At 37.3% G+C, this 17,413-nt stretch overlaps 1 protein-coding gene across 1 annotated transcript in view; it reads left to right on the top strand.

The window, feature by feature from the left end:
• DSG2 (desmoglein 2) overlaps positions 1 to 17,413 on the top strand; it is a 48,193-nt gene that overhangs the window by 21,992 nt on the left and 8,788 nt on the right. The window contains exons 3-11 of the mRNA XM_021686281.1: positions 178 to 312; positions 4,033 to 4,194; positions 4,329 to 4,473; positions 5,486 to 5,652; positions 7,622 to 7,759; positions 7,877 to 8,062; positions 12,258 to 12,523; positions 13,284 to 13,426; positions 13,729 to 13,956. Coding sequence (XP_021541956.1) covers positions 178 to 312; positions 4,033 to 4,194; positions 4,329 to 4,473; positions 5,486 to 5,652; positions 7,622 to 7,759; positions 7,877 to 8,062; positions 12,258 to 12,523; positions 13,284 to 13,426; positions 13,729 to 13,956 — 1,570 coding nt within the window. The remainder of the gene's footprint in view (positions 1 to 177; positions 313 to 4,032; positions 4,195 to 4,328; positions 4,474 to 5,485; positions 5,653 to 7,621; positions 7,760 to 7,876; positions 8,063 to 12,257; positions 12,524 to 13,283; positions 13,427 to 13,728; positions 13,957 to 17,413) is intronic.

Genomic DNA, 17,413 nt, shown 5'->3' with positions numbered 1-17,413 from the left:
GCCCGTGGAGTTTGTTAGAGTGTATATACTTCCCCTTTGAAAATGAACCCTGTTAAAAAATATGAAATTTATACCTTAAGATTTGCATAACTATTTTTAAAGTTTTAGTAAATTAAGAATACCATACTAATGTTTTAGGATACTTAATAATTTTTTGACAATATTTTATTGTTGTAGGTTTTAAACACAAGAAATGAAAATACTCTGCTTCCTAAACACACTCACTTAGTTCGGCAAAAGCGTGCCTGGATCACTGCCCCTGTGGCTCTTCGGGAAGGAGAGGATCTGTCCAAAAGGAATCCGATTGCCAAGGTACCTTCTACAGAGAAATAGGAAATATATGTATATTGTTGAAATATAGTGGGAGAAGACTTTTATGTTCATTTTTAAATTTAAAAAGAATAATATAATGTACTTAATGAGTCTTTTAATATTCTATATGTATTATAGAATGTGGGGCTTTGATTCACCTAAGAGTCAGGGATCTGACACTGGTTGAATCTTCGTTTAATTGAGAGGGCTACAATACTCAAAAGAGGATATTATATATAGAGGAGGAAAGATTCTTTTTCCTGCTATCCCCCCTCCGTTCTCTGGCTGGTGCCCTATAAATTGGACTGACAGAAGACAGATTAGCAGGAGAATAACAAACAAGTTTATTAATGTGTGTATTGCTCCTATAACACATGGGAGTACCCAGAGATGAATAATTCAAAGTTTTGGTTGGAATTGGGGCTTATAAAGCATCTTAGCAAAGCAACAGTAAACTTTAGAGACGTGACAAGACAAAGGAAAAGGTCCTTGAATCTCTAGGGATGGAAAATTGTGGGAAGGTCAATATATGGGGAACCAGTGATAGAGATAGGCTAGTTAATACAGTTCGTTATGTGGATGCTTGGTGCCTTCTCTGAGCTGATAAGGGTCTAAAGTTGTCTCTGATGATTAAATTTTGTCCTTCCTGGTAGAGAAGGGAGGAGGGAGGACACCTTTACAAATTTATGGACTGCTTTTAGGCACATAGGGGAAGGGCAGAGAACTTTTCTTGAATCTGCTTTTCAATTGCTTTCAGCTCAAATTAATACTACACCAAAGTGACATATTTGGGGATGGCATATTCTGCCACTCTACATATAAAAAGTAATTTTCAAAATGAAAAGAACTGGTATCTAATAGGGAGGATGACCATAAATCCTTGGTGTATACCCATTGTCCTGACCTAATAATTGATAACCCCCTTTCACTCTCAAAGTGTCCTATTTTTGATAAATTAGATGGTAATCCTGCTAGTATGTATCTCAGACTTAGCATGTGCACACCTGAGCCCTTAATTTGTCCCCTGAAGCTGTCCTCCATCAGTTCTACCCATTTCAGTCAATGACACTATAATTCTACCCAGTTTTTCAAAAATGTAGCAGACACTATTAGTTCTACCTCCAGAATATATTCCAGATCTGCTCACTTCTCTCCACGGCCACCCCCATCGTCCAAGTCAGTGTCATCTCTGACCTGAGCTAGCAAAAGAGCCCCTGACCTTGTCTGCCTGCTTCGCTCTTGCCATCCCCCACCCTGCCACAGTCCATTCCCCAGAAAGCAGCCAGAGTGATCTTTTAAAAAGACAAATCAAAGCATGTTCACCCCCTTATGAAGGGCTTTCAATGTTCACCCCCAATGTTCAACCTTCCTGCTGCAGTGGAAGGAATATTCTTTACTCTGACCTGTAGAGCTCTAATACAAGACCTCCTCTCTAACTTCAGCTCCTAACAACCCAACCCGCCGCTGTCTCTCACTCTCCTACATCCCTAAACCAACAGATTCTTCCCAGCTCCTCACCCTTTGCCCTTGCTATTCCCTGTGCCTGGATTCCCCTCCCCATAGATACTTGCAGTATCTCACAGCATCAAGCCTTTGCCCAAGTGTCATCCCCTAAAAGAGTTCCCTTTTCTGCCTCACCCCATCTCTCTCTATCCCTTTCCCCCCCATTTCAGCCTGGGTATAGTGCATTCCACTACATGACATGCTATACATTGCTTGCTTGTTGTCTGGCTTCCTTAGTAGAGTGTAAGCTCCCTGGGGGCAGGGGCTTAGTTCTTAGGCTCACAGCTCATGCCCTGTACCCCCAAGCAATGCCAACATCCATTGGGGGCTCATGAGACATGTGTGAATGAATACATGTTCATATCCAAGTATTATCTTTATCTTTCCAAATTGTAAACGAGCTCCTTCAAAGGAAGAGCAGCTACAGAACAGAAGACAATGATTTCCTCTGTCTAGGAACATATTTTTTTCATAAAAGCCTTCTAAAATTTGAATTTTTAATTATGGCTTTACATAATAGTATGTATACAAGCAATTACATTTGCTGGTTTGGTTTGGTTGTCTGAGGTGTTTGAGTCATTCATACATTTTTTTCAATAGGTTTCTCCAAAATGCATTGATTCTTTGGGATTCAGTAAGCATTAGTTGTTCTTAGTAATTTTACATTTATAGTACATTTATGTTACATGAGTTGTTACATATGTAAAATTTACATAAAAAGTTGTTACATATGTAAAATTTACATAAGAAGTAAAAGTTCTTGTTGAATTTCCCCAACTTTCCAAATTCTCTTTGTAAAGGTAATACTGTCAACAGTGTAGTATCCTCTAAATCTTAAGAAATTCATAAGTATGTGTAGACTTACATACTCTTACGTATATACATAAATATAAACAAACCAACAGTTATGTCCACACTCAGTTTCATTTAGGTTATTTTTAACCTAAATAGCATGATGTAATATATAACTAGTACATGAAGACCTAGAATTCTTTAGAAATACTACACACACACACACACACACACACACACACACACACACACACATACATGTTTGTGTATATATGCATATACTTGGCAAAAAACAGAGACAGACAGAAGCACAAGAGAAAGAGAAAGGCAGATAGATGGAGACAGAAGCTCAGTGAAAGGTAATCATGGACTGCCCCAGGTTCACCGTTCCACTCCAGGAGCAGAGCTGGTGTGGTGTAGCAGGAGGTTGGAGGCCCCCATCTGCAGTCTCCTTGGTCATTCTCGACAGCAGTTCCCCACCCCCAGTGCATGTTGGGAAACCTATAGGAAGGAAGTGTAACTAATCCTGAGGAAGGAAGTGTAACTAATCCCCAGGTTTCAGGACAAAGAAGTGATCAGGTAGGTGAGTGGCCATGGCTTCTAAGATGTCTGAAGAAGAATATTAAGGAACCAATAGGGGACCACAGAGACACATTTACTAATGAAGAATTACAGACACGAATGAAATTATTTATAGGAAAAAAAGATGACTACCAAAGACATTAGAAATGGGTTAGATGCATGAATTTCCTGAGGCATTCCAAGCAGGGAAGGTGCTTGACTTTTTTAATCCTTCTATAGAAGGATGCCTTATTCAGACTTTACAGATGATTGAATGGATTTATAGAGGTGATTTTGACACTGCAATTTTTTCTTCATGTGCTAATTATAAACTTTATTTTATTTTTTATTTTTTAGAGAGAGAGAGAGAGCGGGGGGGAGGGGCAGAGAGAGAGGGAGAGAGAATCTCAAGCAGATTCCACACCCATCGTGAAGCCGGACACTGGGCTCAATCTCATGACCCTGAGATCATGTCCAGAGCCAGACTCAAGAGTCTGATGCTTAACTGACTGAGCCACCCAGGCGCCCCTCCTCATGTGCTAAATTTGAAATCTGTCCTCCCAAGATATACCCCTAATGATATCTTAGTTTCATAGCAACCATAAGAGGTAGGCACAGAGATAGGAACACTGAGGCACAGAGAGGTTAAGTAACTCTTAGTATCACATAACCAGTGAGTGGCTGAGACAGGATTTGAACCCAGGTTCTCTGACATCAGCACATCTTCTCTTGAGTGCTTGTGTCCTCCCCCCTCCCTCCTATCAACATTATGACAACTTCAGAGGGAAATTTTCCATTAAAAATATGTGCATGTAAGTTACAGAGAGTTTAACTTGGGACGTTCTTCTGTTATTTTCATGTTAGATACATTCTGATATTGCAATAGAAAGAGGACTAAAAATTACATACAAATACACTGGAAAAGGGATCACAGAGTCACCGTTTGGTGTGTTTGTCTTTAATAAAAACACGGGAGAATTGAACATCACCAGGATTCTTGATCGAGAAGAAACGCCGAGTTTTCTGGTAAGGAGAACAGTTTTACATTAATTAGTTTGCAGTTTTTCTTTGGTAATAGTTATGATTTGTTTTTATATTGTGGTAATTTAATTACTTTAGCTTACATTTAATCTCTTCTATTATTTATGTCATGATTTCAGCTATTTGGTTATGCTTTGGATGAAAGAGGAAACAATCTGGAGAAACCATTAGAACTCCGCATTAAAGTTTTAGATATCAATGACAATGAGCCAGTGTTCACACAGGACGTCTTTGCTGGGTCTATTGAAGAGCTGAGTGCCGCAGGTCAGAGCTTGTTAATTTTATGAATGAGTACCACCAGTCATATTAACCCCATTATGTAACTGAACGCTAAATCCTATATCTTGATGGAGGCTAAGTACTACCACAGGACAAATGGTAATAAACCTATCCCTCTAGGTTTGGAACTGCTTTTTCTGTGATAAATTCTGAAGGCTTTACGTGACATCTTTTTTTTACCCTCAGAACAGACATGGCAGGGACACCTGGGTGGCTCAGTCATTAAACCTTTGGCTCAGGTCATGATCCCAGGGTCCTGGGATCAAGCCCCGCATCGGGCTCCCTGCTGGGCGGGAAGCCTGCTTCTCCCTCTCCCACTCTACCTGCGTGTGTTCCTGCTCTCACTGTGTCTCTCTCTGTCAAATAAATAAATAAAATCTTTAAAAAAAAAAGAACAGACATGGCAGATCAATGGGATGGGTTAGGTCTCTGTAGCAACTGTGATGCCTTGTAGCTGGAAAGTAGCCATTGACACCTGTGAACAAATGGGAGTGGCTGTGTTCCCATAAAATGTTATTTACAGAAACAGATGGCTGGCTTTGGCTTTGGCCCACTGGCCGTAATTCGCTGACCTTTGACTTACATTATTCCTATTGTCGGGTTTATTGACAACATGGTCCAATGCAGTGGTCCATGTGAAGACTTGCAGGAGAGATTTCTCTCTGATCATAATATAAAGAACTGCTATGCTTCTCCTGAATTGTTTGTATTTTACTAACCATGTATTTGTACCTGTTCATCCTTCTTTCTTTGTATTGATTATTAGAACTATTATAAATAAATTTGCAGCCTTGCCCTCTTCTTATCTTTCCTATTTCTGCACCCCATTCACACTTACTTTCTCATCCAATTAAAGGTTTTCATCTTGGTAAACTGTGATTTTGATAAGCACTTGAAATCCTTTTGTGAACAGGCTGAAATTATAAGAAAATAATAATGTACATAACTTGTGCTTAAAGTTGAGCTTCACCTTGGACACCTTTGTTTCTAATGCCAGATACCCTTGTGATGAAAATCAGTGCAACAGATGCAGATGAGCCCAATACCTTGAATTCTAAAATTTCCTATAGAATCGTATCTCAGGAGCCTGCTTATCCCCCAGTGTTCCACCTAAATAAAGACACAGGGGAGATTTATACAACCAGTGTCACCTTGGACAGAGAGGTAAATTAGTATTTTATGTTGCTCATCTTTTAAACTCTTCTTTATCTTTTCAGGTTTTCCTTTCTCTTTATTTCTTTTTAAATTTTCTTACTTTCTTAGCTATTCTTCATTTATAGGATAACTCCTAGAAATACCCTCTTCTAGTGATGTGCAGTCCAGTATGGTAGCCATTAGCCATATGTGGCCATTGAGCACTTGAAGTGTGATTTGTCCAAATTGAGATGTGCTATAAATGTAAAAAAGTCACCAGCTTGGAAAAACTTAGCATGAATTAAAAAATGTAACGTATCACCTTAGTAATATTCTATTGATTGCATGTTGACACAATAATATTTAAGATACCATGGGTTAAATAAAATGTATTTGTTTAAAATTAGTAGTATCACCTTTTTTTAACTTTTTAAAATTTGACTGTTAGAAAACTTAACATGAGGACAGCTCTGTTCTAGGGCCTTTCCAGTCAGGATTCTGTTTGCTAGAGCATCCTAAAGCAAAGTTCCATAATTTGTCCTTCTGTAATGAAACATCAGGAGTCTCCTCTACCACTAATACAGACATAGAGGGAGGAACAGAGACTGACGTAAGAGTCCTACTAAGGATAATAGAAATATTCGTAAAGGAAAGAATCGTTGTAAATCCCAAATTGGAGGAAAATTTCAGTGGGATTCCAGAGCAGGCTATTCTCAAACATTTCACTTTTTTATTTCTAACTCAAAGGGAAAGTTTTAGATGAAAACAGGAAATAGAAGATTTTTTAAATGCTACATACATGAAGGTTTTAACAGTGTGCACGAGGAAAATGTGGATGATCCTAAGAACACTGTATTGTCATCAAACATAAGTCATCATCCAGGTGCAGTCACTATATTTTGTATTACTTGGTAAAATGATTTCATTTTGCCCAGAGAGGGAGAAGATTGTGCCCAACATCGCTAACAGGATCTCTGTAAAACTAAAGAATGTTATTACTCCCTAAAATTCTACTCTGTACCTTTCCACATAAAATTACAATGGAAAAGTATTATTTTTAACTATCCTGATTTGTGACAAGCTTCTGTCTGTGAAGTAGGGCAAGTGTAGCCAATAACGATGTCTGTCACTTATTGGGCATCAACCATGTGCCAAGTGCTATTCGAAGCCTTTTACATAGATTAACCCATTTAATCCAGCTAAAAACTCTGTGATGCAAATCCAGTTATTATCCCCATTTTACACAGAAGGAAGCCAAGGGTCAAAAGGATTAAGGGTATATCCAGCACAGCTAGCAAGTGACAAAGACAGAATGGAATCCAAGCAACTGGCTCCAGGGCCTTAGTTGTCCTGACTTGCACTGAGCTGTTCTGTCCCACACAGGACCCCCATGCATTGGCACTGGCTGCCCTCGCGTTTTCTTACACTCCAGCATTACCAAATGGAGCCCCCATAAGGGGACCGTGTGGAAGAGAAGGGCTCACTTTGGAATAGCATGTGAGACATCATTCTCCAGGACAGGTTCTCTAAGAATCATCTCTCTCAGAATGTTTGGACAAAGTCAACCACATTTTTTCCTCACCAGCCAAGTTTTCTTGGGGACTAGGTTTTCCTTGCTTAATTCTTAGCTAAAAATGAAGAGAGAACCAATTCCTATAGTCACCCCCCCCACTCCGCATCACTTCCTTGTAGAGCAAACTACATTTTGAACGGCACTTCTTTGTGCACAGACTATTTTAAGGAGGGACTCATTTCCTGATAATGTCACCAATGACATATTTAAGAATTTGACTACCAACAAATTCTCTAGGCTTTTTCTGGCTTCTAGAAATGCTCTGATGGCAAATAAACAGCATCTTCACATGAATAACAGATCGTAAAACATATTTATGAATAAAATATGCTGTGGTTCATTCTCTTGATGATGAAATGAACTAGAAAGACAGATTTGGGAGTGATCAATTTTCACCCCAGATGGATATTTTTCATTGCCTTGCAGGAACACAGCAGCTATACTTTGACGGTAGAAGCAAGAGACGGCAATGGACAAATTACAGATAAACCAGTAAAACAAGCTCAAGTTCAGATTCGTATTTTGGATGTCAATGACAATATACCTGTAGTCAAAAATGGAATGGTAACTATTATTTTTATAACAGATGTATCTTCTTACTCATATTTTAGTCCTACCTAAAAATATATCACTTACGTTTGTGCTACATTAAAATAAAAAGCCTATGTTCATGTTTTGCAGACTGAATGGGTAGTTGAAGAAAATCAAGCCAATGTAGAAGTTATGCGCATAAAAGTGTTCGATGCAGATGAAATAGGCTCTGATAATTGGTTAGCAAATTTTACATTTGTATCAGGAAATGAAATGGGTTATTTCCACATAGAAACTGATACTCAAACAAATGAAGGAATCGTGACCCTTATTAAGGTAAGCACTTAGTGTTCAAAATTGGAATGGGAAAAGTTGGTGCAGAGAAAGAAATGATTGTATTTTAAGCCTCAAACACTTAAGAGTGCTTTATATACTCAACCGACACCACATTTGAGATTGGAGACCTCGCTATTTGCCCCAGTTCTGTAGTTAGCAAATGGTCACACTACAGTCCAAATTCAGATCAGGGAACTCGAATCCTAATCTGACAACATGATACCAGCATCATTATTGCTCAGCACACTTCCTGTCTTTCTTGCAACCTGTGTCTGACTGGGGCATCCTTACATCATGACCTCTTGCCTCTACTAATTATCCCCAATTTATTATCTCTTATTTGATCAACTTAACATAAAGCCAGACCTCACTAATAGCATCTAAAAACAAAAGCTGTAATAACTTGACAAAGCTTGAATCCATTTGTCTTCATACTTAACTATGCCTAAGAGTCACCTTGTAAAGTTATATGCCCCAAATGCATATTCCTGGGCCCCCTGATCAAGTCTATGGGGTGGAGCTCAGGAACATGCCTTTATAACAGAAATCCACTTGTGATTCTAATGTAAGTAGTATGAGGGTCACATTTTGAAACACAGTGGTCTAACTTCTTGTGCTTAATTGAATCAGTGAAAGAAAAATAATCTTATTAAGCATATGGGTCTTATACATTTGAAATTTATTAGCCCCACAGAATTTTTTTTTAAAGATTTTATTTATTTATTTGACAGAGAGAGAAATAGCAAGAGCAGGATCACAAGCAGAGGGAGTGGGAGAGGGAGAAACAGGCTTCCCGCCCAGCAGGGAGCCCTATGCGGGGCTCAATCCCAGGACCCTGGGATCATGACCTGAGCCGAAGGCAGATGCTTAATCACTGAGCCACCCAGATGCCCCTACCCCCACAGAATTTTTTAAACAAAAATTATAGGATGGATTTTTTATCTAACATTATAAGTAAGGAAGAATGTCAATGTATTTTTAAATGGCTTACAGCTTTCAAAATACTATTGCATTAATCACACACAAAGTTGATTCCAGAAGTTTCTAAATTTTTACAAAAACTTAATATATGACAGAGTAGGTAAAGTCCAACCATAGGGAGAGGAATAATGATAACAGAATAGAGAAATATTAACTTGAATTTTCATGGTAATAATTATGTGCACCATTTATTAATAGGCTATTGTATGCACTTAGACTACCACTTGTAAAGCAAAGGAAAATAGAATAAGATTACCTCATGTTTAAAGGGAAGACCCATTTTATGATTATGCAAGAAGTGGATAATGGCATCAGAGACAAATAGATTTGCCTCCTTATATAGAAGTAAGCAATCCTCTTAGTCATAGAATATGAGTACAACCTTGCTAGATGCTTAAGACAAAAAGCCAATAATACATAAGGAGAAAGTCAGTGATGAATGACAGAAGTTCTAGAAATATTCTCACTCTACCATGGTAGCACAAAAAGGGATATAGTTCTTTCTACCAAAGGGGGCATAGCAAAAAATAGTAAAATTAGCATTAGAGTGACAACAGCAGGTTGAGAAAATTGTAAATTTACTCTCTCAATTATATAAAGAATTGCTTCCAAATTTTAAGAGCAATAGTCAGATTCCATTCAAAGGAAGTTAGACGAAGAAGATATACAGATAGCAAATATGCACATAAAGGATACTCAACATCATTAGTCATTAGGGAAGATGAAAATTAAAGCTATAAGAGATAGCACAGTGCATCTACTTGAGTGGCTATAGTCAAAAAGACTGACAACACCAGCAATCGGCAACATTATGCAGAAACTGAACTCCTATCTCTTGCTGGTGGAAACATAAAATGATACAGCTAGTTTGGCAGTTTTTTAAAACATTAAACACCAGGTAGTTACTCAGTGACCCAAAGATTTAGCCCTAGGTATCCACCCATGAAAAATAAAAGCATATATTGTAATAACTTGTATGATGTCAGTGGTAACCACTTATCATGGTGAACATTGCATATTGTGTAGAATTGTCAAATCACTGTGCTGTACACTTAAGACTAATAAAACATTGCATGTCCAGAAAGAAAGAAATATATCTATACAAAATGTTTATAAGCAGCTGTTATTCATAATAGTCGAAAGCTGGTAACAATAAAAATGCCCATCAGCTGATGAACAGATAAAATGCAGTATATCCACATAATGGAACACTACTGGTTAATAAAAGGGAATGGAGTACTCATACTTACGACAGCACGGATGAATCTCAAAATCATGCTTTGTATAAGAAGCCAGACACAAAATACTACATATTGTATGCTTTTATCTTTGTGAAATTTCTAGAAAAGCAAAACGATGGATATAGACATTGATTGCTCAGGGCTGGGGCTGTGAGTAATGATTGACTACAAACAGGCAAAAAGGAACTTCTTGGGGTGATGAACATGTTCTCAAACTGGATGGTAGTGACATTGGCAAAACTCTATGGGTTTGCTAAAAATCATCATATTGTACACTTCAAATGGGTGAATTTTATTCTATGTAAATTATACCTCAATAAAGCTGTCAAAAGGAGAACAGATACTTTATTTTTTTTAAGATTTTATTTATTTATTTGACAGAGAGAGAGCACAAGCAGGGGGAGCGGCAGGCAGAGGGAGAGGGAGAAGCAGACTCCCCGCTGAGCAGGTTGCCTGATGTGGGGCTCGATCCCAGCACCCTGGGATCATGACCTGAGCCGAAGGCAGACGCGTAACAGACTGAGCCACCCAGGCACCCCGAGAACAGATACTTTAAACTGTGGAAGTACAGATACTGGTATTTCATCGTATGAGAAAAAGCCACAGCTTTGTTAACAATTTCACAAATACATTTAAAATCTTTAATGCTATTAAAAGTAGCAAAACTGGAAGTGATAAAATATGTTGACAGTTTTAAAAACAGAGGTATTTGCCCTCATTCATTGTTCATGATGCTGAAAATTTTTTTCTTTCTCTTTGGAGAGTATGGCTATTTATCATAAACACCATGAAACAGTTTCTATGGCCCTAGTACCTAGCTCATTTTTTACCATTGTTGTGGCCTTCCATGGTCTGTGAATACTAATGACATCTGGCTGGAATATTTTATTTTGCATCCAGCATACATCATGCTACTAAAACAAGCATGTCAAGTGCAACAGCAGCTTAAAAAGAAAATAACTTTCAAAAGGATTCTGCAGTCACAAATTTTTCTCTAGTCATTTTCCATTGAGTCCTTGTCTCAACACCCTAGTGGCCCATTTTAAAAAGAGGGCAGAAGCTGTTACCCATCCAGAACCCTACAGAGAGGAACATGATTTTGTAATAAATCATCAAAAAACAAAGTGAACAGCTTTGCAGTAATTCATGTAAACACATGTAATACATTTAATGTTATACTGAAGAAACAAGCAAAAATGGCCCGTGACTCTAAATGGTCAGGACCACTAGAAATAAAAATCAACAGGATCTAAATAACCTTTGACTAGGTATTTCTTTTCATAGTGGGATATAGCTCAACAGAGGAAAAATAATTTGTGTAAAGATGTTCACAGCAGTATTAATTATATTTAAACATGACATATAGTCCAAATGCCTAATAATCAAATGGCTAAGTAAAATAAATATATCTAAATAGTAGAATACTGTAGAAATGTTGAGGGGGATAGGTTCTTTGTTTAAATAAATTTGAAAACCCTTGGGTTTAGGCAGGTTAAACCAGGAGGTCTCAGCTTTTTGGTATGCTCATGTGCAGTGAAAGTCTATACTAGGGGGACAGCTGGCTGTTACCACTAGGCATGTATCCCTTTTCACCAGAACAAACATATAGAATACATTTTAAGGAATATTATATTGCATGTCCATTAACTTTTTTCAGTAAAGTAAAAGAATCACTTTGGATTCTTAAATATACATGTGTGTGTGTCTGTATAATATATTTTAAATAATTTGAACTTTAAAAAGATAAATTGGGGCTGTGCCCTAAATCATCCTTAACATTGATGAATATCCAAACTAACAGATTTTTTAATTGCTTGGTATCAGTATGAGTTAGAATACTGAGTGCTAATGTATTCCCCATATGTTAAATTGTTATATCTAACATTAAAACTATATGTGTGTGTATGTATGCTCTATGTGTGTTCTAGTTGTTTTCTCTTTTGAAAGAATTCCCTTTGATTTTGTCTTCCTAGGAAGTAGATTATGAAGAAATAAAGAATCTTGATTTCAGCATTACTGTCACCAACAAAGCAGCTTTTCACAAATCAGTTAAGAATAAATATAAGCCTATATCCATTCCCTTCAAAGTAAAGGTGAAAAATGTGAAAGAAGGCATTCATTTTAAAAGCAGCACAGTCTCAGTTCATGTTAGCGAGAGCATGGATAAATCAAGCCAAAGCCAAATAATTGGAAAATTTCAAGCTTTTGACGAAGACACTGGACAAGTAGCCCGTGTGAAGTAAGAGATAGTTATGAATATATTTCCTTATTTTAAATTACTTTAAATGCCTGTCTTCAAAAAATCTTAATGAAATATGAACACTTTATTACTTTCCTCCCAGCATTACAATCCCCCAAAGGTCTGGAAATTAAATTATCCAGAGTTGTACCTGCACCTGAGACTCAGGGAGAAATCTGCCCCCCCCCACCCCAGACCACCTTCCCTCCACCAATTGAGTGTGCGGCAGAGGCTGGGTGCTTCACCTCCAAGTAATTCTGGCTAGAGAAAGCTGAAAAGCAACAAAGAGAAAGTTCAGAAAGAAACTTCCTGTCTTACATTCTGTCTAAACCTGCCTCATTTCCTGAAAGAAAGTATCAGAGGCAAGAAAGTAGCAAATACATTTTCTCCACCAGCTGTTGTTGGGTAACTAAGTTACTCTCCAAAGGTTTACCCCAAATTTAAGGGACACTAGACCAAAAGCTGTAGGACAGACTGCAGAACAACTTGCAAATTTCCTGGGTTTGTAGGCAAGAAAGGATCGCCTTTGCATATGTCTTGGGTATATTACAGAAATAGGGAAGGTTCCAAATAAGGGTGATATGCAGTAAAGAGAGGGGCCTTTTAGGAGAGTTTCAAGAAATTAAAAACATTTCAAACTAATGCCTATAACAAGAACATAGGTAATGAACCAAAAATTAAGCTTGAGAGAGTTGTAGATTACTAGAGATTATCAATTTATCCAGAAGTGAAAATTATTTTTATGTTTGTTTTATAACAGATATGCCAAATTGGAAGATATAGACAACTGGATCTCTGTGGATTCTGTTACATCTGAAATTAAGCTTGTAAAAATTCCTGATTTTGAATCCAGATATGTCCAAAATGGTACATACACTGCAAAGATTTTGGCAATATCCGAAAGTAAGTTATTACAAATGTATTTTTCTTGGTTATGTGTATCTAAATATTATTTTGGAACACCTGAGACGTTCATTTTGTTCTTGCAGGAAAACCAAATCTCTCCAATGGACAAACCTTCACATTTCTACTCATTTAGTGAATTAAAAAACATGACTTGATCTGAATATTAAAACGTATCTAGGATGGAAAGTGCCGTAATTTGTTAGTACCTTCTCCTTACCAAACCGGAAGGAGGATTCAAACTGTGTCTGTTGTCAGCAATATGAGCAGCATATACATATTTCTTCTTTCTCATTTTTAAGGTTATCCAAGAAAAACCATCACGGGCACTATTGTTATTTCAGTGGGGGACATCAATGACAATTGTCCCACGCTGGTCGACCCAGTGCAGACTCTCTGTGATGACGTTCAGTACGTGAATGTGACCGCAGAGGACCTGGATGGACCCCCATACAGCGGGCCTTTCAGTTTCTCTATCATCGACAAACCGGCCGGAATGGCAGAAAAATGGCAAATAGTACACCAAGAAAGTAAGCAAAATCACTGGACTACATATTTAAATGTTAAACCTGAGAGAAATCTAAAATCGTTATAACATAGGCTGTTTTTTTTCCATAAATTATATTTCCGATACAATTTTGTACAGAGGTTGATAAAATGAGGTTGTGGAATTCAGAGATAGTGTCTTTCAGTCGTAGGCCTATAGTAGATGCCCCATTTGGAGTCACAGAAGATGGAGAGAAGAAAAATAACCTGGTGTCTTAAAGATACCTGGGTATTCCCTAAGTCACTCCTGAAATAGTTGTTTTGTCTTACGAGGAGTGGTTGGCCTGTCTAAGCACAGCAATCAGAGTAGATGCCTTCTAAATTCTTAAGCTATGGTAACAGTTCCATTAAAATAATATTTATGAATGACTTACTGTGTACGAGGCCCTCTGCTGGCCCTTCATAGGCATTACCTCATTTAATCCTTTATAACATGATTCCCCGATTACAGCTGAGAAATCTTGGCTTAGCTAGAATTAAGTAGCTGTTCAAAGTCACAAAGCTGGTCAGTGATGGACACAGCATCAAGAAGGGTCTGTCTGACCCCCGCTCCCATTCAAGGTGGCCTTGTGTGTATATCGTGTCTTAGACATACCCCCTTGTTGATGTGAGCTTCTGCATGTTCTCCAGGGTGGTTTTGAATACCACAAACTATCCAGGAGACTATTTTGTTTTAAATAATTAGTGTTCATTTTAGAAAAGTTTCAAATATAAGACCCAAGCTTTTCTTAATTAACAAATTTATTGTTATTTTAAGTCTAACAGATTTTTATAGCCATTTTTAGAAGCTTTGGGAAAATGTTTGATCCAATTTACAGAGTAAACAAACACCTTCAACATCTCAAACTACGTTTATAAATTTAGTATATTTTGGGTGTTGCCTGTGTATTTCAGTGATCTGAATTAATAAATCAAATGCATTATTCTCGCTTCTTGTGATCCCTATACTCTAAAATTCCAATAAATGTGACTTATAAATACACTGAACCTGAAATCCTCTTCAGTGGTCTAATACTGAACAAACCAGTGATATTTCAACCTACAGCTACAAGACCAAATCAGTAACATAATCACATATTTTAAATTGGAGTACAAAGCTGTCATGTTAATAGGGCTAATTTTCCTAAAAATGATGCAAGTATAAAAACACAGTAACAATTACAAATAATTCCCATGATACAAAAATATTAAAGCCATGTCTTTAATTTGCTTAAATATCCTATAACTAATTTTAAATCTTCTTAGGGTTTATGTACTCACTGGCAGAAGATAGTTACGCTTTTAGTTAACTCAAGTTGCCTCCCCTCTGAGGATGACTGTCACCTCCAGATTACCGATTACTTAAGATCAAGTTTTCAGCTAGCATGAGCCCTGGGTGGCAGACATCCAGATGATTCCTCTTAGGGTAATTAAGTCACAGGCCTCAAAACTTGGAAAGTGGTTGGTCTCCCTGTTCAGTGTCTAATTCTGTACTCACAGAAGCTTGGGACTCCCACCCAGGTCGAATGCTTAATTGGAGCTGGCCTTTGTTTTACTAAGATGTGTAAACATGTTTTGCATTGAACTTACTGGGTTTCCAACTCTTACTTATTTTATCTAAGAAACATATGATGTTTGGGAGATGCCAGGCACTGTCCTAAGCACTCTACTAATGTTAACCACCTTACAAGTTTGGCTCTACTGTTGTCAACATTTTACAGTTGATGAAACAAGGGTACAGAGAGTTTTCTTAACATTCTCAAGGTCAGGGGCACCTGGGTGGTGCAGTGGGTTAAGCGTCTGCCTTCAGCTTAGGTCATGATCCCAGGCTCCTGGGATCGAGTCCGGAGTCGGCCTCCCTGCTCAGCAGGGGAGTCTGCTTCTCTTCCCTCTGCCCCTGCTCAGTTGCGCTCGCTCTCTCTCTCTCTCTCTCAAATAAATAAATAGAATCTTAAAAAAAAAAAAAATCCATTCTCAAGGTCACAGCTAGTTAAAAGCTGGAACTAGGATTTGAACCCAAGTAGTCCAGCTCTGGAATCTTTCTGGATACATAAATACGTTTTCTATCTAAAGATCAAGATGTTTGAATTTGATGGGTCCTTGAATTTTTTATAGTCTCAGGAACCACAAAACTCTTAAGGATATGCATGTTGGAGTGTTATAAGAGGAAGTCACTGAGATTTATACTTTGTATACCTAGACAATTTAGAGAGAGAGGATTCTGTAAACCAGTTTTTTCTCCTTGGTTACATAATAAGGTGATCGGCTGGCTGTCATGAGAATAAATAGCTCTTATCTATTTTTATTTATTTGGGAAAATTTTAAAGCAAGAAAATTCCAGCGACCAATATGGCAGACATCTTTGTACCTACCACCTAGAATTTAAGAACTATTAACAATTTCTTATATTTGAATGAGACCTCTTTTTTTTATGATAATGGATAAAATAGAGGTCCTCTTTTTGCCTTTTCTCCCCTCTCAACTTGCCCCCTCAGAGCCAACCACAAATTTAATTATGTTCTTCTTCCAGGCCATATTTTCATGGATTTTTTGTTTCATGAGTTTTTACTCCTTTAAATGACTAGATGCTTTTCTCCCTTTTCCAAAGCTTTGAGGATGATTTAATAACTATATTCTAGCTATGCAGATCAAATTCCATAAAATTTGGACCTTAAAATGAAAAGAGGCTGTTTTTTACTTCTAAAAATAAACAAAACAAAACAAACCCTAAACATCTCATTTTTATCTTTGTGTTCATCCAGGTTTACATGTCTTGCAAGTTTATTATTTTTAAACAAATGTTATGAATATGTCAAAATAATTTTTAAGCTCTTGTACCTGATCATTATTTTTACTCACATGAAAACTGGTGATTATTTTTATTCATGTGAAAGAAAAATTTGAAAATAATCATCAGTCACATTAAAAAAATAATAAGATAGAAGTTCATTCATACAACACTTTGTGTCATGTTCTTGCCAGAAATGTGTAACCTGAATCCAATCATGAGGAAATAATCAGACAAATTCAAACTGCAGAGCATCCTTTGAAACAGGTGGCCTTCAAAAATGCAAGGTCTTGATGGCCAAAAAAAAGGGTGGGACTGACCTAGACCATTCATAGAGATTAGGGTGACAACTAAAAGCAATGCATAATTCTTGACTGAATGCAGGATCAAGGGAAAAAAAAAACAGAAAGAACGAGAACTATAAAGGGCATTATTGCAACAATTGAAAAGTTTGACTATGAGTTATATCAATACTAAATTTTTTGAGAGGGCTAATGTCCCTTGGTCTTAGAAGGTACGTGCTGATGTGTGTACCATAATATCTGCAACTTCCTTGCAAATAGTTCAGAAAAAAGTGAGTGGATAGAAAATATTGTTATAAAATGTAAACAAGTCACAAAGGGTAAAGGTATTCATTGTAATATTCTTACAATTTTTCTGTAGATTTGAAATTT

Source organism: Neomonachus schauinslandi, chromosome 14 (assembly GCF_002201575.2).
Source record: "Neomonachus schauinslandi chromosome 14, ASM220157v2, whole genome shotgun sequence".
Classification (NCBI taxonomy): Eukaryota; Metazoa; Chordata; class Mammalia; order Carnivora; family Phocidae; genus Neomonachus; species Neomonachus schauinslandi.
The sequence above is the reverse complement of the archived record's forward strand: the minus strand, read 5'-3'. Positions and strand labels throughout refer to the sequence as shown.